Source organism: Rhinatrema bivittatum, chromosome 9 (genome assembly GCF_901001135.1).
Source record: "Rhinatrema bivittatum chromosome 9, aRhiBiv1.1, whole genome shotgun sequence".
NCBI classification, from domain to species: domain Eukaryota; kingdom Metazoa; phylum Chordata; class Amphibia; order Gymnophiona; family Rhinatrematidae; genus Rhinatrema; species Rhinatrema bivittatum.
Window position 1 is genome coordinate 264,107,152 of NC_042623.1, and position 24,278 is coordinate 264,131,429.

General features: G+C 44.5%; 1 protein-coding gene across 5 annotated transcripts in view; it reads left to right on the forward strand.

Moving 5' to 3' along the window:
- Window positions 1–24,278, forward strand: part of IFT80 (intraflagellar transport 80) — a 264,566-nt gene that overhangs the window by 180,383 nt on the left and 59,905 nt on the right. For all 5 annotated transcript variants that reach the window (XR_003858776.1, XM_029617084.1, XM_029617083.1 and 2 more), the window contains 4 exons: window positions 11,906–12,069; window positions 12,692–12,756; window positions 15,366–15,501; window positions 23,335–23,482. Coding sequence is in view for 4 of the 5 variants with exons in the window: in XM_029617084.1 (XP_029472944.1) it covers window positions 11,906–12,069; window positions 12,692–12,756; window positions 15,366–15,501; window positions 23,335–23,482 (513 nt within the window). In the remaining variant the exon portion in view is untranslated. The remainder of the gene's footprint in view (window positions 1–11,905; window positions 12,070–12,691; window positions 12,757–15,365; window positions 15,502–23,334; window positions 23,483–24,278) is intronic.

Below are 24,278 nucleotides of genomic sequence, written 5' to 3' on the forward strand. Positions count from 1 at the left end.
TTGGGCCTGGATCACAACCAAACTGAATGCTACAATTGAGGCAGAATGAGGGCGCAAAAATAGCACTGCTCAGAGATCCAGGAGAAAGTACATCGGGCTCATATGCCACGAGTCAAACCCACTCCTCTCCGGGCAGGCAAACTACAAGATCAGAGCCAAAGAAAAGAGTGTCTTCTCTCGAACCTCCCAAGGGCTCTGGATCAGGTACTGAACTGTACCAAGCAATCCCATGCCCATTCAGCCCGTCAAGCATCAAAGACTTCCGGGACGTCAAGTGCATCAATGGAGAACCATCCTTCGAAGCTGACACATAAATCCAGCAGGGAAATGCGTCGACTGACGCACGCTGCGTCAACTTCGGCACCAAGAAAGACTCATTCGGAATCAAAGCAACTCACCTCGACGCATGCGTCGACTAAATTAAAAGCAAAAGACGAGGCATACGATGCAAAAAGTAAAATCCTCAATGCATGCCACTAAAAAACACCAGGACCCAAGGTCCTGTTGAATGGAACATTTCCAAACCATTAACTATAATGAATATGGAAACGGGTAACACTTCGGAGGAGGGTATTGCAACACCTCCATCACGTCTATCATCCTCCGCCCACCAGAAACACCATAGATTAACGGAGGAAACCCTTTCTCCTGCAAAAAGGAGAAAAACATCTAAAGCTTCAACTAAAGGTGTGCAGGCAGTAACCTCCCAGTCAATCAATCAATCACATCACAGGTATTCTTCAAATGTTTTTTGACACACTGGTGTCAACTCAAATTCCACATTCTCCATTCAGTCCTTCAGAAGCACAACCGGATACTATTATCATTCCTCCTTCGCCTGATCTCCCGTCCAGAAATGACAACAGACAGGATTTTTAAGCCCACCTTCTAAAGGACTGACAGGAGAGCCTATTTACTCCTCCCCATCTTCACCGCAATCTCCAATAAACATTCAATCAGATCCTCCGGAAGAACAACTGAAACCTTCATCACCCCCGGAGGACCTTTTGTATCCAAAATTCATAGAGAAAGTGGATAACACTGGAGATCAAAAAATTCCTGTATCCGAGGGCTATCATACATGGCCTTCTAAAAATATTCTACATGCCAATGGAACCAACTTTACCTTCCCACTCAGTACTAGATGGCGTGATGGATAAAGCATGGGAATCACCTTTTTCCACATCAACTTCAAAGAAGACAGATCTAAAATTTAGAATGCAGAAATCAAGGCATTATGGAGCTTCTAATCTATCATATGCATCCATAGTGGTAGAATCTGTTATGAAAAAAGCAAGAAGATCTAGGTTATATTCAAATTCCCCTCCTACATAAGATAGTAGATATCTGGACGATTTTGGCAAAAAGGTGTTTCAAGGAGCAATGCTTAACACAAAGATCCAACAACACCAATTTTATATTGCTAATGTCTCCAGAACAGGAAGACCTAATCAAACTCAGACACACAAGATAGCCAGAAAAAAACAGGGTATACTAGACATGGAAGAAGGACTTCATCACCTACTTCAGATGATTTATGAAGGGTTTAATACCTAGTCACGAATTTCAGCATCAGCTATAGCAGCTCATAGAATAGCGTGGCTTGGAGCAAGTGCAATCAAAGAAGAGGTCCATGAAAAACTAGGAGACCTCCCATGTAGAGGAGATAATTTATTCAAAGAGAAACTCAAGGAGACAGTAATGCAGTTAAAGGAACAAAATGTAGCAATCTCATCTCTAACAGCACCCGCTGACCAAGCTGTGCCACGGCATTACTACCCACCATACAGGAAACCATTTTATCTCAGATGATCATATAGGTCTTATACATCTTACAGATGTCCCCCATACCAACCTAGATCATAACCAAATACAACAAGATCAGGGATGAAATCAGTCTCAGAGTACTAAAACAGCCTCAATAGGCTGTTTCAAAACCACAGCAATCTTTTTGAAGCAGACAGGGTCACAGCAACATCTGCAATGGGCAGTCAATTCCTTTCATTTTATCAGAAGTGGGTCAACATAACATCAGACTGTTGGGTACTCAACATAGTAAAGAAGAGGTATCAGCTAAACTTCTGCTCAAAGCCAAATTTATCACTCTTATCCCCACCTTCTCAGAAATCAGAGGAAATTCCACTTCTATTAAAAGGAGGTAGAATTACTCCTATGTCAGCATGCGATTCAAGAACTACCACATCATCAACGGAATTGTGGGTTTTACTCCCAATATTTCCTCATTCCCAAGAAGAGTGGAGGTTTACGTCCTATTCTGGACCTCAGGCCTCTAAACAAACACCTTCAGAAAGAAAGATTCAAGATGTCATTCCTGAAAACAATTTTACCCTTTTTACAACCCAATAACTGGATGTGCTCTCTGGACCTCAAGGATGCATATAATCCGATGCACCCAGATTCGTGGCGTTGCCTTTGTTTTCAGGTAAACTCACTCCATTATCAGTACAAGGTCCTCCCATATGACCTCTCCTCAGCACCCACGGTTGTCTGATAGTAGCCAAAAACCCAAGTCTACTACAAAGACATCAGATTCAAATGATTACTTGCCTCGAAACTTTAGGCTTCATTGTCAATTATGAAAAATCACACCTGACCCCCATCTCAAACGCTACAGTTCATAGGTGCAGTTTTAAACACAATGCCTATGCAAGGCATTCCTCCCACAGGAAAGAACTTACACGTTTCAAAATCTAGTCTTGACACTGCTTTGCTTCCACATCCCACAGCTCGACAGGTCCTAACAATATTGGGGCACATGGCAGCGGCCATATATGTAGTTCCCCATGCTCGTCTTCACATGCGCCTTTTATAATGTGACCTAAAAACTCAATGGAAACAACACTGCCATCCCATGTCAAAGAAAATAAAACTAACTCAACCAATGTCATACCACTTGAAATGGTGGCTGATCCCTGGGACCTTACAGTCAGGCGCCCTTTTTCGGAACCCAACTCATCAAATAGTACTAACCACAGATGCATCCACTAAGGCAGTGGTTCTCAACCCTGTCCTGGGGACCCCCCCCAGCCAGTTGGGTTTTCAGGATAAATACACAATGAATATGCATGAGAGAAAATTTGCATACACTGCCTCCATAACATGCAAATTTTCTCTCATTCATATTCATTGTGGATATCCTGAAAACCCGACTGGCTGGGGGGGTCCCCAGGACAGGGTTGAGAACCACTGCACTAAGGGATGGGGAGCTCATGTATTAGCTTCAAAACACAATGTCTTTGGTCCCCCAGCAAAAGGTTTCTCCAGATCAATCTTCTGGAATTCTGAGCAATATGATATGCAATCAAAACTTTCTCCCACATCCTACACAACAAAACTGTCATGGTCTACACAGACAATCGCGTAGCTAAGTTCTACATAAAGAAGGCGGGTCAGATTCACGGATTCTTTGCAAGGAAGCAGTTTAACTAGAGTGGGCCCTGACTCACTCCATATGTCTCCATGCAACCTATCTACCAGGAATAATGAACACAGAGGCCGACCGCCTCAGCAGAATATTTCACCCTCCCGAATGGGAACTTCACCAGGAGGTAGCAATCTCCTTCTTCAAGTAATGAAGAACTCCATGCATAGATCTGTTTGCAACCGAACAAAACACAAAGCTTCAAAACTTCTGCTTCCTATACACGTGTCACCACAGAATAAACCAGGATGCTGTCCTACTCAAGTGGACAAAATATCAACTTTATGCATTTCCTCCAATTCCACTGTTAACTCGAGTACTACAGAAATGCATAGCGGACGAGTCAGATCTCATTCTCATAGCACCAGCATGGCCAAGACAACCCTAGTATGCCTACCTAATGCATCTTTCCATACATCCACCAATCTTTCTACTGAGCAGACCAGACCACCTGATACAGGACAAAGAATCGCTGCTACACCCATTGCAGGCCTCCCTTCATTTAACAGCATGGAGATTGAAAGGGAAATATTAAGCCATCTTCAGATTGCATCAGAGATTAAGGACATTCTCATCTCTTCAAGAAAACCATCCTCAAGGAAATATTACGCAGGCAAATGGCAAAGATGTCATCATTGGTGCAGGTCAACAGATCTCAACCCTATTTCCTCCTCCCCAGAACATCTACTTGAATACCTTCATAACCTGATATTTCTGAATTAGTCATCTCTTCCATAAGAGTACATCTCAGACCCATATCAGCGTACCATGCAACTGTGCATGGAACACCAATATCCACTCACTCTCTAGTATCTCGATTCATGAAGGGTGCCTTAAAACTCGGACCTCCAATCACTCAACCGGCAATACCTTGGGACTTAAATGTGGTATTGGAAGCATTAATGCTCCCACTTTTTGAACTGATGCAAACATTTTCATTAAAATTCTTGACTTGGAAGGTGTTATTCCTGGTAGCCATAACATCAGCTCGACAAGTCTGTGAACTACAAGTCTTAGTCCACTACTCCCCTTACCTTCAATTCTATCATGACAAAGTCACCTTACAAACTCACCTGTCCTTCCTTCCAAAGGTGGTTTCGGCTTTTCATTTGAATCAGACCATTACTTTACCAACTTTTTTCCCAAAACCACACTCAAATAGTAGATGTTACGATGCTGCTCATGGAGCCCATCCCACAAGCAGCCTCTCACCTTGCCCCAGTTCGACCGGCGCCCGACCACCGGCCTGACGCCGCCACTGCTGCCGCCGGACCTTGCTCTTGCGCGGCTTGGACCACCGTGCCGCTGCCACCCTGGACCGCCGCTAATGCGGCCTGGCTGCTGCCAACATCATGCAACTCATCAGGAGGGACCACTGCCGTTCTTTGTGGCACGGAAGCCACTCTTCTTTCCTCCTTTTTGCAGCGGGACTGCTGCCACCGTGGACTCCACCTCATGCAGCTAGGAAGCCGCCACGATGCTCCTCTTCGCAGCCCTGGTGCCACCGCTGACTTCCTCCAACTCCCGGGCCTCTAGGAGCTCGCGCGCACCTCATCACAATATTTAAAGGACCAGCTGCAGGAAAAGCCCCGCGATCCCACTGGATGACCTCATTAGCCTGCCCCTTCACCAGCCCTATAAAAGGGCTCTCGTCCACTTCCTTGGAGCCTTCAAACCAGATCCATGGTCGTCCATGCTCCTCTTCTCTGTTCAAGGTCCTCTGTGGTCTTCTCTTGTCTAGGTAGCTCTTCGTTAGATGTTCCTGTTCTCCTTCATCTGATGTTCTGGGTCTTGTTCCTTGTTGGAGCTTCTTCGTCGCCTGTTCCATGTCCTGATGTTCCTTGTTCTGGTGTTCCTTGTTCCCGATGTTCTAGTTCTCCAGTTCCTGTGCCCTGATATTCAAGTTTCTCCAGTTCCTGGCTCCGGTGTTATTATTTGTGATAGTTGTGGGTGGATCCTTGGGCCGGTGGCAGATGACCACACCCTCGGGGGAAGATCCCAAGAGGGACCACCGGTCAGGCTCAGAGTTGGGAGACAGACACACACTTAGTTCTTTTATTAAACAGTTTTTGAGAACCACCAGAAGTGGCAGTAGTGAGCTGGAATAGCCCGGCTGGGCTGTAGTCCCTCAGGCACTGGAACAGCGATCCCAGGAAGGCTGAGCTTTAGAGAAACTGAGATAGTGAGTAGGCAGAATATGCAGAGTTCAGGAACAGAACCTTGATGGTAACACTCACACTGTAGTCTCTTAGAATAGCCCAGGAGCTGGAATGAAGTAGGCCCTCGAGGAGCGAGTACCTGGTTCCAGGGAAAGCTCTGAGAGAGAGATGGTAACTCACTGGTGTTGTAGGCAGCAGTGACTTCCTGGCAGAAGTTATATTCAGTAGCAGGTCCGGGAACGTGGGCCCTCGAGGAGCGAGTACCGGTTCCAGACTGCGACCTGAAAAGTAAAAGAGAGAGCTAGGCCCCTGAGGAGCAGGTACCCCTGTTAAAGTCCGAAGAGGCAGAGTAGCAAAGTATGCAGAGAGCGAATCCCATCCGCAGCAATACCTGGAGGCAGCTAGATAGGAAACCCTTTGCTAACTCGATTAGTTAGCAAAATGAAAGACCTTTAAATATCCGAAGATGATGACATCATCTCAGGGGGATGCCCCTGAGGTTCGCGCCACTGCTGGTACTTGAGTCGGGGTCGCGCCACGCACGCCCTTAGGCCTCAGGAGAACATGGCGGAAGGCAGCGTCTAGCCGGTCCGGGATCGCCGGAGGAGGTCGGCAAGATGACACCGCGGCAGCCAAACTTCCATCAACCTAGGAGGGAGTCGCCAAAGAGGTAAGGAGGGCAGAGTGGAGACGTCGGGCAGCGACGGCTGCAACATCCGGGTATTCCTGTCTAGCCTCACCTGCTGGATTCCGCCTCCAGATGACCATCCTGAGGGTAAATCCATACTTGATTCAGTTCCTTTTCCCAGTCATTGGAGCCCTGTTCCGGCTGGATCCTTTTCCTGTGCTGCCCGGATTCCCTTCCGTCCTGAGCTTCAATTCTGCGCTTGTCCCACTCTCCACGTGGTCCGCGACCAGCCTCTTCAGGTTGTGTAGGGTACGCAGTGGGACAGGTTGGTCGGCGACCAGCCCAAGGACAGGCTGTGTAGGGCGCTATGAGGGGCAGTGCCTGTCCAAGTCTTTGAAGTATCCTGAAAATTTGTCCGAGTCTTCCAAGTTCTTCGAGTTCCATGTCTCGTCTTGCTCCTGCCCTCAGCCTCCATCTGGCCTCACGCACTCGTCATTCCCAAGCGCCGAATCCGGAAGGGCTACCGAGTTGCCGGAGGGCTACTCTTGAGATCAGCATTGCTTTGCTGGGTCTCACCGGCGTGTGCAGATCCAGTGGAGGGCTGAGCCTGCCTTGTTCCAATTCCTGATGTTCCATGTCTTGATCCTGGTCCATTTCAGTGGATACATATAAAAGTGCCTAACTCTGGCCGAGTTTTGCCACTCCTCAAGTGGCTGCCTCAGGGGCTATGATAAAATAACATGAAAATTAATACATACGCGATAAAAAGCATAAATTAATAAATTAATATCTCTTCTCCATAATACCGACATGGTGAGTTGTCCTGAATCCATAGCTCGCAGCCATCATTCTCCAGTGACCTTCTCGCAGCTTTTCTGAGCTGGTAGAATCAGGATAGGGAGATCCTGATTTTCCGTTTCATCTGTTCCCCAGCGCTGCTTTTGCTGCCAGGCAAAGGACTGTAATTGCCACCTTTTGTCTCGCCTGTAAGCCTACATAGCTCTTCTGCTGTAAATCTTCCTAGAAGGACCCATTATTGTCCATCTGAGGACCCCATGCCTTCCCTTTGGAACTACATTTGAGATTCTATACCACTAACCATGGATCCATTGTAAGTTGTTCCTGCAAGGATCTCTGCACTTACAATCTGTCTATAAAAGTGGAAGAGCGTCAATGACATCAATTGGAATCCTCCGCTGTCTTCAAGCTTTGTCTGCTTGAGCCTTACCACCCACCTTGAAGCGGCTCGTCTGATCCTAGCCTGAAGGATTTTACACCTACCAAGCCATTCTGGGAGATTCATTACAAGGAAACAGTATCCTGTGTAAAGTTGAGCATTTACATCTATTGATTACCAAGCTCCTTCAAGGAACAATTCACTGCTATATGGGAGCCTACGTTAACACGCGGATTATACCTAAAGTACAATTCTTCCTTGACCTTACAAAAAGAGACTATTCTCACCCATCACTGGTTTTGCAAAAGTCTGGGGTTGGTAACCCTCAGTTTCATTCTACCTGTCAACCTCAAGTCCGTATACAATCTATCATCAAGAGGGATAAAAATGTGTCTCCAAAATCAGCTTTCCACCTTTTGAGTAATGTTTGTTGGGCTTCCTAGTTCCACCTGGTACTTTTCGTACCAATGCTTACCTAAGAACAAGTGGTAATCTGCAAGTTTGCGTATGCACTTTCCTGGTATATCATCTAAGAATCCAGCAATCATGCCCTAATTTACTATCTTCGCCATTGCTAACAGCAGGAAGATGTTGCTTATGCGTTCCTCACTTCCATCTTGACTAAACAAGAACTAAGAACCAGACTAATACTTCAAGATGCTACTACTACTTCTGTGCCTTCAGTTCAATCTGGGTCATGCATTCTTCTGAGTTTTATTGTGTCTGTGTCTAGTCCTCAGTATGTTCTTTGCCTCATCGTTTCAGCTCCTTCCAAGTTTTTGGAGATCTTGTGTTTGGACCCCCAAGTTCCCCAGCTGGTATAAAGATATGCCTTCTTGTTTTCAGCCGTAGAGAAGAGGCTGAAGAAGGGGGCTTTGAGGAGGGGGTGCTGTAACGATGCTCGCGGAACCCTTCCCACAAGCAGCCTCTCACCTTGCCCTGGTCCGGCTGGCGCCCGGCCACTGGCCCGATGCCGCCACTGTAGCCGCCGGACCTTGCTCTTGTGCGGTTTGGACTGCCACATCGCTACCATCCCAGACTGCCGCTGCCGACGCCATGCTACGCGGCAGGAGGGGCCGCCACCGTTCTTCGCGGCACGGAAGCCACTCTTCTTTCCTCTTCTTCACAGCGGGAGTGCCACCGCCGTGAACTCTGCCTCATGAGGTGGGAAGCCACTACTGTCGGCCACTCCTACGCGGTCCGGATACTTGGGAGCCACTGTCTTTCCATCTTCATGCAGCTAGGAAGCCACCGCCGATGTTCCTCTTTGCGACCCTGGTGCCGCCGCCGACTTCCTCCACATCCTGGGCCATAAGGCGCGCGTGCGTGAGCCTTATCATAATATTTAAAGGGCCAGCGAAGGGAAAAGCCCCGCAGCCGCACCGGATGACCTCATCAGCCTGCTCCTTCACCAGCCCTATAAAAGGGCTCTCTTCCACTTCCTTGGGGCTTTCAAACCGAATCCATGGTTGTCCATGCTCCTCCGGTCAAGGTCCTCTGTGCTCTTCTCTTGTCTAAATGGCTCTTCATTAGATGTTCCTGATCTTCTTTGTCTGATGTTCCTGATCTTGTTCCTCATTGGAGCTTCTTCGTCGCCTGTTCCATGTCCTGATGTTCCTGATGTTCCACATTCCGGAAGTTCTTGATGTTCCTTGTTCCTGATGTTCTAGTACTCCAGTTCCTGTGCCTTGATGTCCTGGTTTCTCCAGTTCCTGTCTACGGGTATTCCTGTCTAGCCTCGCCTGCCGGATTCCACTTCCAGATGACCAGCCTGAGGGTAAATCCATATTTGATCTGGTTCCTGTTCCTGGTCATTGGAGCCCCGTTCCGGCTGGATCCTTTTCCTGTGCTGCCTGAGCTTCAGTCCTGAGCTTGTCCCGCTCTCTCCGTGGTCCGCAACTAGCCTCTTCAGGTTTTGTAGGGCACGCAGTGGGATAGGGTGGTCCGCGACCAGCCCAAGAGGGGCTGTGTAGGGCGCCCTGAGAGGCAGTGCCTGTCCAAATCTTCCAAGTATCCTGAATCCTCGTCCAAGTCTTCCAAGTGTCCTGAAAACTTGTCCGAGTCTTCCAAGTTTCTTGTGCCCTCGTCTGAGTCTTCCAAGTTCCCAAGTTCCATGTCTTGTTTTGTTCCTGCCCTCAGCCTCCGTCTGGCCTCGCACACTTGTTCCCAAGTGGCAGGTCCGGAAGGGCCATCGAGTGACCAGAGGGCTAGTCTTAAGACCAGAATTGCATTGCTGGGTCTCACCAGTGCATGAAAGTCCAGTGGAGGGCTGAGCCTGCCTTGTTCCAGTTCCTGATGTTCCATATCTTGATCCTGGTCCAGCCTTGTTCCTGCTCCAGCCTGTGCCTGAACACTCTCGCTTCCCACTGTGTGTGTCTTGGGGCTCTCCCTGAGCTGCACCATGGCCCAAGGGCTCACAATCCCTCTTGAGCAAGCGACCACACCTCCGCGCTCGCAACAGTAGAGAAGCCCTGCTACATACGCTGGACTGTAAACATGCATTGGTTTATTACAAACAGAGAACTGCCACTACCAACAGGCATTCCCAACTTTTTCTGTCTTCAAACCCGAATGCTCCTGGCTTACCAGTGACAAAAAGGACTCTTTCCAGCTGGCTTTCTCAGGTCATATATTTCTGTTATTCTAAGAGATCTCAACAGTAATCTTCCAAGGTAAAAGCTCATCAACTGAAGCAATTTCAACTTCATTTGTACACCTTCTGCAGGTCCCAGTAGAAGACATCTGCAAAGCAGCTACATGGTCTTCCCTGCATACATTCATGTCTCACTATTGTCTACAGGATCAGACAAAATCCGATGCACTCATGGGAAAGCAGATATTACATCACGCAACAAATTCATAAACTTTCCACCCTTTGCAAGGATACAAAACAAAAGAAAAAGAGGGAGAAATAAAGGTATCAAATATATTTCTTCCCTAGGGAGTATCGTATGCTTCAAATTCCAGCTAGGGACTCCCAAAAAGCACAGCTAATTCAGCCTGCTTATCTGCGGGGAAAAAAAGCAAGTTTGCTTACCGAAAACAGTGTTTTCCGTTGATAGCAGGATGAATTAGCCATGCTTACCCACCCACCCACCTCCCTGGACAGATTTTTACTATTAACCCTAGCTGTGTTTTCTTCTTTATATGCTCCTGTGCACCTTTGCTGTATTATGAACTGAGGGAAAGGAGTCAATCACGTGGGAGGCAACCGCGCAGCCGCACAGGAGCGAGACGAGGACAAACATTTTTTCAACATTCTGTTCCCCCACCAGGGGACGCACCCAGAAAGCATGGCTAATTCATCCTGCTACCCACGGAAAACATCATTTACGGTAAGCAAACTTGCTTTTTTAATCACCTGTATCAAATACCTCAGTAAAGGATTTATTTTCAACATCACTGTGTGGCAGTGTATTATTCTTACTGGATGGTATCCGAAGACCTCTCAATAGCTGAAGGGTCTTGAGAAAATTTTGCTCTCTCGCATCAGAAAGAACCCTGAAGTATGGGTCACAGTTTAGCCCCAGCAATCTCCAGTGAACCCATAAGTCAGAATAGCTGGTGGAAGATTGGCTACATGTCTGAGCTACTGATATCTAGAAAAGGTACAGTAGGTATTTAAGAAGGATGCTTACTTTATATTGAGAGAAAATTATTGGAATTCTGAAAATGATCGTGTCTTCTGTTTGCATATGTTTGCCTCATCCACTGTGAAAGGTGAGTTTTGGTGGAAAGCACACAGATCAAAATGAATGTAAAAGTTATATAATTTGAGAAACTAGATACAGTCTATATGTCTCTTTTGACACACATGGGCCAGCAATTCTAAATGTTGTTAATTTTTTGTTTGACCCCCCCAAAGTCATGCTACACTAGGACAGATAATTTAAATGCAAATCCACTGAAAGTTAAATTGAGAATGAAAAAAGTGGGATTGTACAGAATGCCAACTTAAAAATATTGATAGTGGACTGACCCAGTGACTTAGAAATTGTGCTATGAGGGAGACCTGGATTCAGTCCCTGAGCCTGGCATCTGATCCTCAGACTGACTGGGACTGGGTTGCTGTGGAGGAATCTTAGTCCCTGCACAGTGGTGACACTTTGTGTCACCAGTTTAAGACACAAGCTGTTCCAGATCTGGAAACCTGAACTGGTTTCCAGAAGGAATCATTATTTGTGGCCTCCGGCCAAGAACAGTCACTGTGATAGCTATGGGTGTGAGGGGTGGAATTATAAAATACAGAAACCCCCAGGTAGTTGCACATAAAGCCTCATGGTGTTCTAGGTCAGTAGAGGCCAGTTCTAACTGAGCTGGATGCTCCTGGCAGCAGGACGAAACTGCCAGGTCAAAAAAATAAATATTAATAGCAGTACAGGAATATAAATTACAGTATAGCAAATATTAATTAGGCTCTGACTCTGCTGCACAAGACTAGTCCCAGAGCAAAATGTACTTGAGACTTCACAAGTATCCTGAAACTTTCTCTGTTCTAGGCATTTCCTTTTAGTAGGCAGTGGAGGTGTGTTTTTATATTCCTATGAAGGCCGGCTCATTTCTTCTCCAAAGCTTCCAGGAATAAGAACAGATATTTTAAATGCTCAAACCATATCGCTGAGTAATGATACCATCGCAATAAAGGACAAAGCCGATGAAAAACGTATGTTATACAATTTTATTTTTGCTAGATAAGGCCAAGCAAAAGTCTTGGTTGATTTAACAAGAAATTTTTTTCTGTGCTGTAGTTCTGAAACGTTCATAGGATATATGTTCGTAAATCAGTTGTAGGGAAGAGTTTTCATTGCCAGATTACACCAACATAAGAAATAATCCAAAATGATGTTGCAAAGTGCCTGTTTGTTGAATTGCCATGGGCAAAGGACCTTATAAAAGTTGAAATTATTATTGATTGTATTTGAACTTTCAAGATCACCTAGGTTCCTTTTTCCAACTGTCAAATGTAGTCATAAAGATTTTCCACCTTAACTACTTGATAGCATTCTGTCATCTGGTGCCATTTGCAATCTAATTATTTCAATCCAGTTTGTTTTGACAAAAGTGAACTGCTATTGATATGAAAGTCAAAGTCATGGCTCATAGTACTGAAAGGGACCCGCCTCATTTTCTATCTATGAAATATACCAGAATGTTCCTGATTACTCCAATGCAATGTAAAAGTGGATAGAGACTGTGGCAGTCGGCAGGCTAGAAGAGTTAGAGACATAGAAATGAGGCAGATGTAAGAGGATTAAATAGACTTAAAAAAAATCCTTTCCTTTCAGTTATCTACCTTTTTGAAGCACTGACGGGGAAACCAGTGGGAGATGGAAAACCTCTTACTCATAAGGTAAAAGCATAAATATGAACTGTTACAATATTGTTCAGATTTTTATTTCCTAGATAAAACCAATTGGCCAGATTTTTAATGGCCCGCGCGTGTAAAACACAGGGGTTACGCGCACAGCCAGGCCTTGCTCACCCCGCGCGCATTTCAAAAGGGGCCCGCCGAGCGCATAACCCCTGCTACGCGCACAAGAGCTGGGTCTCGGCAAAGGGGCGGGGCTAGAGGTGCCAAGTACAGCGTCCATTTGCTGCTGTGCTGGGGGATCACAACTTACTTTTTGCTCCTGCAAAGGAGCTGTAGGAGCTGGAGTAAGTTAAAAAAAAAAGGGGGGGGGGGGGCTAGGATAGGGATAGCGGCGGGAAGGATAGGGGAAGGGGAAGGGAGTTTAGGGTAGGGGGTAGGGAAGTCCCCTCCCAGTCCACACCTTAATTGGAGCAGACTGGGTGGGAACTGGGGAAGCCTAGTGCACGCATGTTACAAAATTGCGTGTCAATGTGGACACGCCGGGTAGCACTTGCGCGTCCTTTTTTAAAATCTATACCTATGTGTACTTCTCGTTTGTTTTTCCCAAACTAAAAATCTATAATAATTTTAGAATGTGTTAGCTATGTGAATTTTAACCAGCTTTTCCAACATAAGCCATGTTTTTGTGCATTCAACTCCAGCAAGTTGTAGCCTAGCTGGACTGACATAGCTCATAACCACTAACTGTAGCACACAAGTCAGAAACCAGGACAAGATTGAGGCTGTATTTGCTGCTTTTACAAATCCTGTTCCCAAAGCAACTGTAGCTTATGTGACATTTTCATTACTTATCCCCTACTCATACCACATAGATAAGTGTCTACCCTGTGACACATACAGATCCAGACAGTGACAGTGACATTGGGGTTCAGAGGTCATGCTTGAATTTATATTATTCATATGAAAAATAAAACTGCAATTAACCTAATCCCACACTGTCTTTTGTAATAATGTATATTAAAAAAATGTAAATGTATCATATATTTTTAAAGAGTTTTTTAGTAAATTTGGTATTGGTTTGAGTTATGTAAAGTAGTCTCAACCTTTTTGCTTCTAAGGCTCCCCTTCTTCCCTCCTCCCCCCATCCTTTCTAACCCCCTGTTGTAAAATTTTCTCTCATTCCTAATCCACAAGTATTTTCTCTATATAAATTAGCTAAATATTTCTGGTTTTGTTTTTCATTAGGTTTTGTTAGATTTCGAACTACCTGAAGTCCTCTTACTCGCCTCTGGGGTGATTTACATTACCCCAAATCTTTTTCAGTTAACTTGAACTGCTGTTTGACTGCGTATATTCCTAATGATTAGAAAAACTAAACTCTCATGATAAATATTGATTTCCAGAAAGCATTTTCTGAAATGAAAGCATATAAAAATGTTCTGTAACTTAACATTTTCTTATTCTTTCCTTTTGCCAGTGGCTGTTCATAAACATGTAAGGAGATCCTTCTGTATTTCAACAAGTTTAGCAAACAGGAAGAAGAGAGGACATGGCAAAAATATATAAAACATGGGTCATATATATATTTTATGCCCATGTCTATATTTAGAGTATCAAACAAACCAAGTTAACTGAAAAATATTTGGTTTATGTGGCACATTAGAGTAGGTATTGCATTCATCATTAATTTAGCAGTAAATACATTTCTTATACCAAAACAATGAAACTTTTTGTAATTGAGTTGATGCTTCATGCTTCCTTTCCTGCCATATACAAGTCCTGCCTAAACATTTCCCTTTCTTGAAGTTGCCTTTAAATCTTAAACTCTGGCTCTTCCTGATCATTTCATCCCTGGGGAGTTAGTCCTGAAGGAATTTTCAAATCCCTGCACATATGGGTCATGCGCCATCTTTGGTATATCTAAAGCGCTTTCTAAAAACAAATTGTGAGCATGTATGTTCAGGAAGATGCGCAGTGATGGACTAGTTGCCAATCAAGTTATTATTTTGTTTGTCATCTCAATAGAGCAGGGCTTCCCAAACCTGTCCTGGGGACCCCACAGCCAGTCGGGTTTTCAGGATATCCACAATGAATATGCATGAGATACAGTTGCATATTCCAAGTCTCCATGGTATGCAGATATATCTCATGCATATTCATTGTGGATATCCTGAAAACCCGACTGGCTGTGGGGGTCCCCAGGACAAGTTTGGGAAGCCCTGCAATAATCTGTCTGGACATTACTGTTTGTGCATTTTTTACATCAAAAATTATTTTTATGATTGATTCTTCTTAATCATTTTGGATCTCAAATTTATTCTCAAATTAACCAAATACTTTCATCTCATTGAATTATAGATTGCTTAAATTTTGAACATAAGAATTTTCCTTTATTTATGTGACATAACCTAGAACTTGTCACTGTTGCTTTAATCCAGCATTAGAACCTGTATTCTAATACCTATGAAAGAGTACAGTTCTGTTTTTATTTTCTATAGTAATGAAGTGCATGTTGATATGTTCTTTGGTTAACTTTAATAAGATACAGTATGTCTTAACTCCTTCCTAGAAGACCAAGGTGAAATTTACTAATATAAATAGTAAGATTTAAAAAATTACAGTAATCCAGCATTTCTTTTATACTTTAGATTGAGATTGTAGAGATTGCCTTGGATCAAAAAGGACCTACCAATGAAAGAAAAATTGCATTTATTGATAAAAACAGAGATCTTTATATCACAGCAGTACGGAGGTTTGGAAGAGAAGAAAGAGTTATCAAAATTGGTAGGAACCAAAGAACTTCAATATTTTTTTACAATTTATGAATACAGGGGTAATAAAAGGTTTTGCACAAGTCAATGTGTGTTGATCCATGTAAAAATGTGGTTTGAAAATTGTCCCCTGTGAACATGGCTAAAAGTGCACTTCTAGTTGCACCAAAAGGTAGCAGCACTGGGATTATGGTTCGGGCAGGCACAGGGAAATCTGTGCAGGGATTTCATTTCAACAATCCCTTGTGTAATTTTAAATATGTACTGTGCACCTGCTTCAATGCGGGTACTTTGCACCCACAGAGATCTTTTACTTGAATTTTCATGAGCCTGGAAATTAGCTTGTAGGCCTGCGGGCACAATGGATCTGGACCTATGAGGTTTAACTATTGCTCTTAATATCTCTGGAGCTTAATTTTAAATCACCATACAGCAGACTTAAATGTTAGTAGCATGTGCCTTGGTATTATCCCAGGTCAAGCAGGATATAGTCCTCACATATGGGTGATGTCACTGGACGGAGCCCTGTCACGGAAAACTTTGTCAAAGTTTCTAGAAACCTTTGACTGGCACACTGAGCATGCCAAGCATGCCATGATCCCTCGAGCCACAGGGGTCTCCCGTCAGTCTTCTTTTTTCCGTGCTGCTATTAGCCTCACAGTGAAGGAGCCCTGTGTGGTAATTTCCACATGCTATTTTTTCTTAACGGAAAAAGTTACAAGTTTTTCAAAGTTATCCCCTCCATAGGGGTCTCCCTTTTTCCACCGTCCGGTGAGTACATTTTTCTGGTCGATACTGTTATTTCGAATATTTTAGTCAGAAGACAGTCGACGGCTGTCCAGCCTTCAAAATGGCTACCGGGTTTAAGAAATGCCCAAATTGTCCTCGCACCATGTCCATTACGGACCCACACGTCGAATGTGTGTTGTGTTTGGGCGAGAAACACGATGTATCGACATGCCCGCAGTGTGCTGAGATGAAAGCAAAAGGCAGACCGGCTCGTCTGGAGAAGATCGAGCATCTTTTCCATCTTCAGTTGCTGCCGTCGACATCGACCTCAACACATTCGTCTCTGGCTGGAGCGGCAAAAAAGTTAGTATTTAAAACACGATGTCATCCCGATGAAGCTGGTGACCGTTCATCTCCGACTCATTCTCAGTCGTCTATAAAATCCACCTCTGTGCTCGAGAAAAAGGGCACCGAGCATCAGGAGAAACATCGGCACCAGCATCGAAGAGCTCTGGAATCGATGTCCGGGGGGCAATTGATACCTATCGAGCCGACTCCGAAAAAACCTCGGATAGAGGAGTCATCGGTACCATCGATACTTATCACTTCCAGGCGATCTCACCGGTTTCGGTGCTGGGTACCATGCTACCACAGGGATCTGTGGAAGGGCTGGTTCTGCCTTCACTGCCACCCCTTTAGCTGCTCTGCTTCACCAGCTATAAGGGTGGAACTGGATGGTTTTATCCGCCAGGCGGTTAAAGAAGCTTTACGGGAGATTCCATCGATGCCATTGCCAGCACAGACTCCATCACAAATGCCGATTCCATTGCCGGCACAGATTCCATCACCGATGCCGGACTTGACACTATTGGCGCCGATACTCGCCAGGCTAAAGGCTCTTCTTGGTGTCATTGCGGTTCAACCTCTCCCACTAAGACCAAAAAATCCGCTTCCCAGCCCTAGCGACGATGATGTCTCAAAGAGTTTACAGATGCCTGAACCAATACCAGGACCATCGGGCATATCACATCCGAGGCCTTCTTTTTCTCCATTGCTTCCATCAATGCCACCGATGAAACCGTCGATGCCACCATCCCACCCTCACTCCACTCTGCCTCGATGACCTTCTTCGGACACCTGGGATGAGGGAGACACCGGTACTTCATCGGAGGATATTTTATCGGATCCTTCCCTTCCAGAAGAAAGGAGGAAGTCCCCTCCAGAGGACCTTTCTTTTTCCAACTTTGTAAAAGAGATGGCTGATACCATTCCTTTTCATTTAGCGACAGAAGAGGACACCAGACAAAAAACCCTAGAAGTTTTACAATTTGTGGATCCTTCTAAAGAAGTTCTGGCAATCCCTGTACATGAAGTACTCGTGGATCTCCAGCACAGTCTATAGGAACACCCTTGTACTATACCACCAGTAAACAAGCGGACTGACGCCACTTACCTGGTGCAACATGTTCCAGGTTTTCAGAAAACCCAGCTTCCACACCAGTCTGTGGTGGAAGAGTCGGCCCAAAAGAAATCAAAGAGGATCTGACCACACTCATCTACACCACCTGGGAAGGATCAAAAGTTTCTGGACACCCTTGGCTGAAAAATGTTTCAAGGGTCCATGCTGGTTTCCAGAATTGCGTCATATCAGTTATATATGACTCAGTATCAGCGCAATTTGTGAAGCAGATGCAAGAGCTGTCACATTCACTTCCTCAGCAGTTCCAAGATTCCTTCAATGATATCATTTATAAAGGCTTAGAAGCTGAGAAACATGAGCTCCGTGCAGTCTATGATAGTTTCAAAACATCGTCCAGAATGGCTGCAACAGGAATCAGTGCTCATAGATGGGCCTGGCTGAAAGCTTCGGACCTTTGGTCAGAAATTCAGGAAAAATTTGCGGACCTTTCTTGTGCAGGAGACAATCTCTTTGGAGAGAAAGTACGGGATGCTGTAACGCAGCTGAAAGAACATTCGGAGACTCTGTCAACTCTCTTCTGTTCCACCAGAGTCACAATCATCTGCACGTCGACCAGCCAGGAAAGGCTCTAGAAAGCCCTATTATAGACCACGGAGATACTATCCCCCAGCAACCCGTGGCAGGCCATCCATAGCAGCCTAGAGAGGCCAAGCTAGACAACCAAGAGCACCTAGGACCCAACCTCCTCCTCAGACAGGCCCTGCATCAGGATTTTGAAATCCTGCCAGAGGACAACAGCCTCTCCACCACCCTGACCCCAAACCTTCCTGTAGGAGATCAGATCTCATATTTTTGCCCCAATTGGTCGCACATCACCTCCGATCAATGGGTACTCTCCATCATATCTCAAGGTTACCATCTGGACTTTCTCAATGTACCAAACAACACCCTACCAAGCTCGTTTTGAGTACCACAAAATCATTCCTCACTTCTGCAAACAGAATTATCCACCTTCCTGAGCACCAGGGCCGTGGAACCAGTTCCCCAACCTCAGCAGGGCAGAGGATTCTACTCCTGCTATTTCCTCATTCCAAAGAAAACAGGAGGTTTACGACCCATCTTAGACGTTCGAAAACTCAACAAATTTCTACGGAAAGAAAAGTTCAGGATGGTATCCTTAGGCACCATGCTTCCCCTACTTCAAACAGGAGATTGGCTCTGTTCTCTGGATTTTCAAGACACTTACGCTCACATTCCAATATTTCCCCCTCATCGCAAGTTCCTACATTTCCTAGTGGGTCACAAACATTTTCAGTACCGGGTGTTGCCATTCGGACTTGCCTCAGCACCAAAAGTGTTCACAAAATGCCTAGCTGTGGCAACAGCCCATCTACGCAAGGAAACCATACATGTATTCCCGTATCTCGATAACTGGCTCATCAAGAATCAACCAAAGCAAGGAGCTCTCGATTCCCTCAAACACACGATCAATCTGCTTTACTCATTGGGATTTCTAATCAATTACAAAAAATCCCATCTTCTACCATCTCGCACTCTACAATTCATCGGAGCAGAATTGAACACAACCGTATCTAAGGCCTTCCTCCCAAAGGAGCGCACAGAGACTCTGTCCACTTTAGCGAGCTCTCTGCATACAAGCCGAACAGCAACTGCCCATCAGTTCCTCATTCTGCTAGGTCACATGGCTTCTACGGTTCATGTCACCCCTATGGCCAGCTAAGCCATGAGAGTAACACAATGGAGTTTGAGATCACAGTGGCTCCAAGCCATTCAACCACTGTCATCTCCAATTCATATAACCCACCAGTTCATCGCTCCTCTGGTGGACGAACATGAACAACTTGCTAACAGGTCTCCGTTTCAGCAACCAGTTCCACAAGTGACCTTAACTACAGATGCATCCACCTTAGGTTGGGGAGCTCATGTAGACAATCTTCAGATTCAAGGTACATGGACAAAACTCGAAGCAACATTTAAAATCAACTTCCTGGAGCTTCGAGCTATACGTTATGCGCTTTATGCATTCAAGGACTGCCTTTCACACAAGACTGTTCTAATACAAACAGACAACACAGTTGCCAATGTGGTACCTGAATAAACAAGGAGGCAGGAGCTCTTATCTCCTCTGCCAAGAAACCGCAGAGATTTGGGATTGGGCCGTCACGCATTCCATGTTTCTCCGGGCCACTTATCTAGCAGGCATACATAACATTGTTGCAGATCGCCTCAGTCGTCAGTTCCAACCCCACAAGTGGTCCCTGGATCCTTTCATAGTGACCAAGATATTCCAACGTTGGGGTCATCCAACAATGGACCTTTTTGCATCTGAGCTGAATCACAAAGTGGACAAATTCTGCTCCCTGCACAGACAGAGAAACCAGTTAGCCAGGGACGCCTTTGCTCTCCCCTGGAACTCAGGTCTTCTATACGTGTATCCCCCGATACCGCTAATAACCATGTTCAAATTTGTGCACTGTTCATTGTTCTCTGTAAAGCTCGTTAGCTGCATTTTATGTTCTCTGTGAACCGATGAGATGTTCCCAACGTTCATCGGTATATAAAAGCCTTTAAATAAAATAAATAAATAAATAAATAGATAACCAAAACACTAGTGAAGCTACAACAGGACAAAGGGTCAATGATACTCATAGCCCCGATTGGCCTCGACAAGTATGATTTCCCATACTCCTCAACCTCTCGATCAGGGAAACAATTCGCCTGGGCACAGCTCCCACTCTCATAACTCAGCACCAGGGCAGGTTGCGCCATCTCAACCTTCAATCCCTATCCCTCACAGTCTAGATGTTAAAAGCTTGATCCTGCAACCACTCAATCAACTAATGTCTCTCATGTGCTTGTAGCTTCACGAAAGCTTTCCACACGAAAATCCTATCATTGTAAGTGGAAAAGATTCGCCACGTGGTGCACACAAAAAAGTATTGACCCTTTTTCCTGCCCCACATCATCTTTATTAGACTATCTCTGGTACCTTTCAGACTCTGGTCTCCAGACTTCCTCGGTCAGGGTACATTTGAGTGCCATCTCGGCATACCACAAGGGAATAGGGGATGCCCCTATATAAGGGCAGCCCCTGATCAGTAGGTTTTTGAGAGGTTTAATTCAACTAAAACCTTCTTTATGACCTCCAGTCACGGAATGGGACCTTAATGTAGTACTGACAAGACTCATGCATTCTCCTTTTGAACCCATTGATTCCTGTGATGTTAAATTTCTTACATGGAAAGTTATCTTACTAGTAGCTATTACCTCTGCTAGGTGAGTTAGTGAGTTACAAGCACTTGTCACATACTCACCATACACAAGATTTCTACATGGCCGAGTGGTTCTCCGTACTCACCCTAAATTACTTCCTAAGGTGGTTACGGATTTCCACTTGAATCAGTCCATTGTCTTGCCCACATTCTTCCCAAGACCTCACTCTCACCAAGGGGAGAGGTTCTTACACACCTTAGGCTGTAAACGTGCACTTGCATATTACCTAGACCGCACTGCAGCCCCTAGGAAATCCACCCAGCTTTTTGTTTCTTTTGATAAAAACAAACCTGGTAAGGCAGTGGGCAAACAAACTCTCTCCAACTGGCTAGCAGATTGTATAGAGTTCTGCTATGAAAAAGCAGGCCTTTCCCTCCAGGGACGAGTAAAGGCGCCCTCAGTCAGAGCAATGTTAACCTCAGTAGCACACTACCGTTCAGTACCAATAGCTAACATATGTAAAGCTGCAACATGGAGTTCTCTTCACACCTTTGCAGCACATTACTGTTTGGACAAAGAAGGACTCAAGATTTAGCTTATGGACAATCTGTCTTAAAGAACTTGTTTCCAGTATAACCCCCAACTCCTTCCACATCCAACCTGCTGTGATTTCAGGCTTCCTCAATTTTAGCCAACAGTTCTCCAGTTGTTGTGCCTGTTGCACAAGTTGTGCGCTGTTGGTCCAAACTACATACGAGTCAGCCTGTAGCTTGCTAATCACCCATATGTGAGGACTATATCCTGCTTGTCCTGGGATAAAGCAAAATTGCTTACCTTGTAATAGGTGTTATCAGGACAGCAGGATATAGTCCTCACGAAACCCACCCGCCACCCCGTGGAGTTGGGTCCGAACCAGTTTGTTGTTTTTTATTTGCTAAAGCTTATTGCTACAAACGAGACTGAAGGGAGACCCCTGTGGCTTGAGGGATCATGGCATGTTGGGCATGCTCAATTGGCTCAGTGTGCCAGTCAAAATTTTCTAGAAACTTTGACAGAAAGTTTTCCGCGATAGGGCTCAGTCCAATGACGTCACCCACATGTGAGGACTATATCCTGCTGTCCTGGGATAACACCTATTACAGGTAAGCAATTTTGCTTTCTCTTTTCCCTTGATGAAACACCTTGTACACATTCCTACTCTGTCAGATATGGCAGCAAAATGAATTATTTCTGGAGACTCCAATAAATCTGTTCAAAAGTTGTGTGATGTCACTGCCCAAGGTTGATCTTGTTTGACCGTGTAACAAGGTATGACATATGAGATCATTTGAGAAAGCCTTGTATAATTTAACAGATTTTTCTCTGTGCCCGGGATCACGCGCCGGCAGAAGCAGGCATAATTTACAAAATAAAGGTGTGGGGGGGATTTAGGTAGGGCTGGGGGGCAGGTTAGATAGGGGAAGGTGGGGGAAGGGTGGGGGGGGGCCCGGAGGGAACAGGGAAAGCCATCTGGGCTCCCCTAGGGCTCGGCGCGCGCAAGGTGCACTAGTGTGCACCCCCTTGCGCATGCCGACCCCAGATTTTATAACATGGGCGCGGCTGCGCATGCATGTTATAAAATCGGGCGTACATTTGTCTGCCCGGGTAGTGCGCACAAATGTTGGCCGCGCGCTAGGTTTTAAAATCTGCCCCTTAGTTTTTCACAGGCACAAGTTTCTGTAAACATTTCTTAAATAATATTTCTAGAACTATGCATCATCCCACAAGCAAATATTATATGCCACTGGAAAGGCTCAGCTTTCTTGTTTCTGGAAACATATCCCTTAGAAGATTAGTGCTTTCTTCATTGATACCATATTGAGCTCTGTTACAAGTCTTCACATTGGCAAGGTTTGAGCAAGTCATATCTAGCCATGTCTCATCATTCCAAATGCATTACCACTAGAATCAACTCATTGTGCTTGGTAGTAATAGAAAATATTTAATGTAGTGAGTTGCGCCTGATCTATTCTAATAAGGTTTGATTGAAAAAAATCAATTTATTCATGACAGATTTGGAAAGGGGCACAAATACAACAGTAATTTAAGAAGCATGCACGTAATAAATGTATATTAAAAATCTAACAATTATGGGTCCTGCAAATAAGAGAGATCTGTGGTTGCCGGAACAAAAATTGCAGAAGCTGCTGTTCTCCTGCATTATTCTCTTCACCTGGCAGTCAGTCAAGAAGAATGGAAAGCTGAATTATAAATAACTCATTGATTTGATAGATGGAGGAAAATAAATGTTTTCCTCTCCATATCACATGCATGCAATTTCAGGATGTTATGAATTAATTTGGTGTTTAATGTATTTTATTAGTTTATTTTAAATAGTTTACATGTTACCAGTTATTATATAATGATTTCAAGTTGATGGAGTTAAAAATGTATATATTGCTCAACTGTTCTGTTTCATTTAAGGTACAATGGTGCATGCTTTGGCTTGGAGTGACACTTCAAACATACTCTGTGGACTGCAGGATACTCGATTAACAGTTTGGTACTATCCAAATGTAATTTATGTAGACAAAGATCTCTTAACAAAAACTATTTTTGAAAAAGATGCAAGGTAACAACATCTCTTTCTGAGCATTTCTAGTATCTACTGCTGTTTGGATTTAATTAGAGATTCTGTTTCAAAGAAATAAAACTAGAATAGATGGGTATTTGGCCTCACGCTTTATCCTCTGAGCTGTGATTGTATTATTCTTTATTTCATCTAATCTCAAACACAGTTTCTTTGTAGTCTAAGTATACCCATATTTGTTATAGTACTTTCATTATAATAATGGTGCTGCAACATCTCTGATTGTGACAGGATTTACTTTACTTCTCTATAATCTTTAATGCAGTGTTTTTCAAGCTGGTCCAGGAGTACTCCCTAGTCAGTCTGGTTTTCAGGATTTCCACAAATCATGAAAAGCCATCTCACTCTGGATATTGTGGATATCCAGAAAGCAGCATTGGCTAAAGTATATTCCAGGACCAGCTTGAGAAACACTATTTTAATGGACTATTTCTTTACTTTGGTTCTCAGTTTTATTGGCTCCCTATTACAAGGTTACATGTATTAGTAAAATTTTGTTTTTGAGAATGTTAAATTAAGATTTCTTCATGGAGAAGCAGGATAGTAATCAGCCACATAAATGAGTGATGTCATCCAATGGCGCCAAGACAAAATCTCTCTGAGCTCAGAAAATCCAACTGACTATGCATGGGTAGTCCCACGCAGCTGCCAGTGCATGAAACTACTCAGTCTTTTTTCTTCCACTTGTACACAATTATGTGTGCTCTCAAGCTACTTATCGAAAATTTTCAGTAATTTAATTTCTTATTACTGAACTATTTTCATTTACCTCATTTTT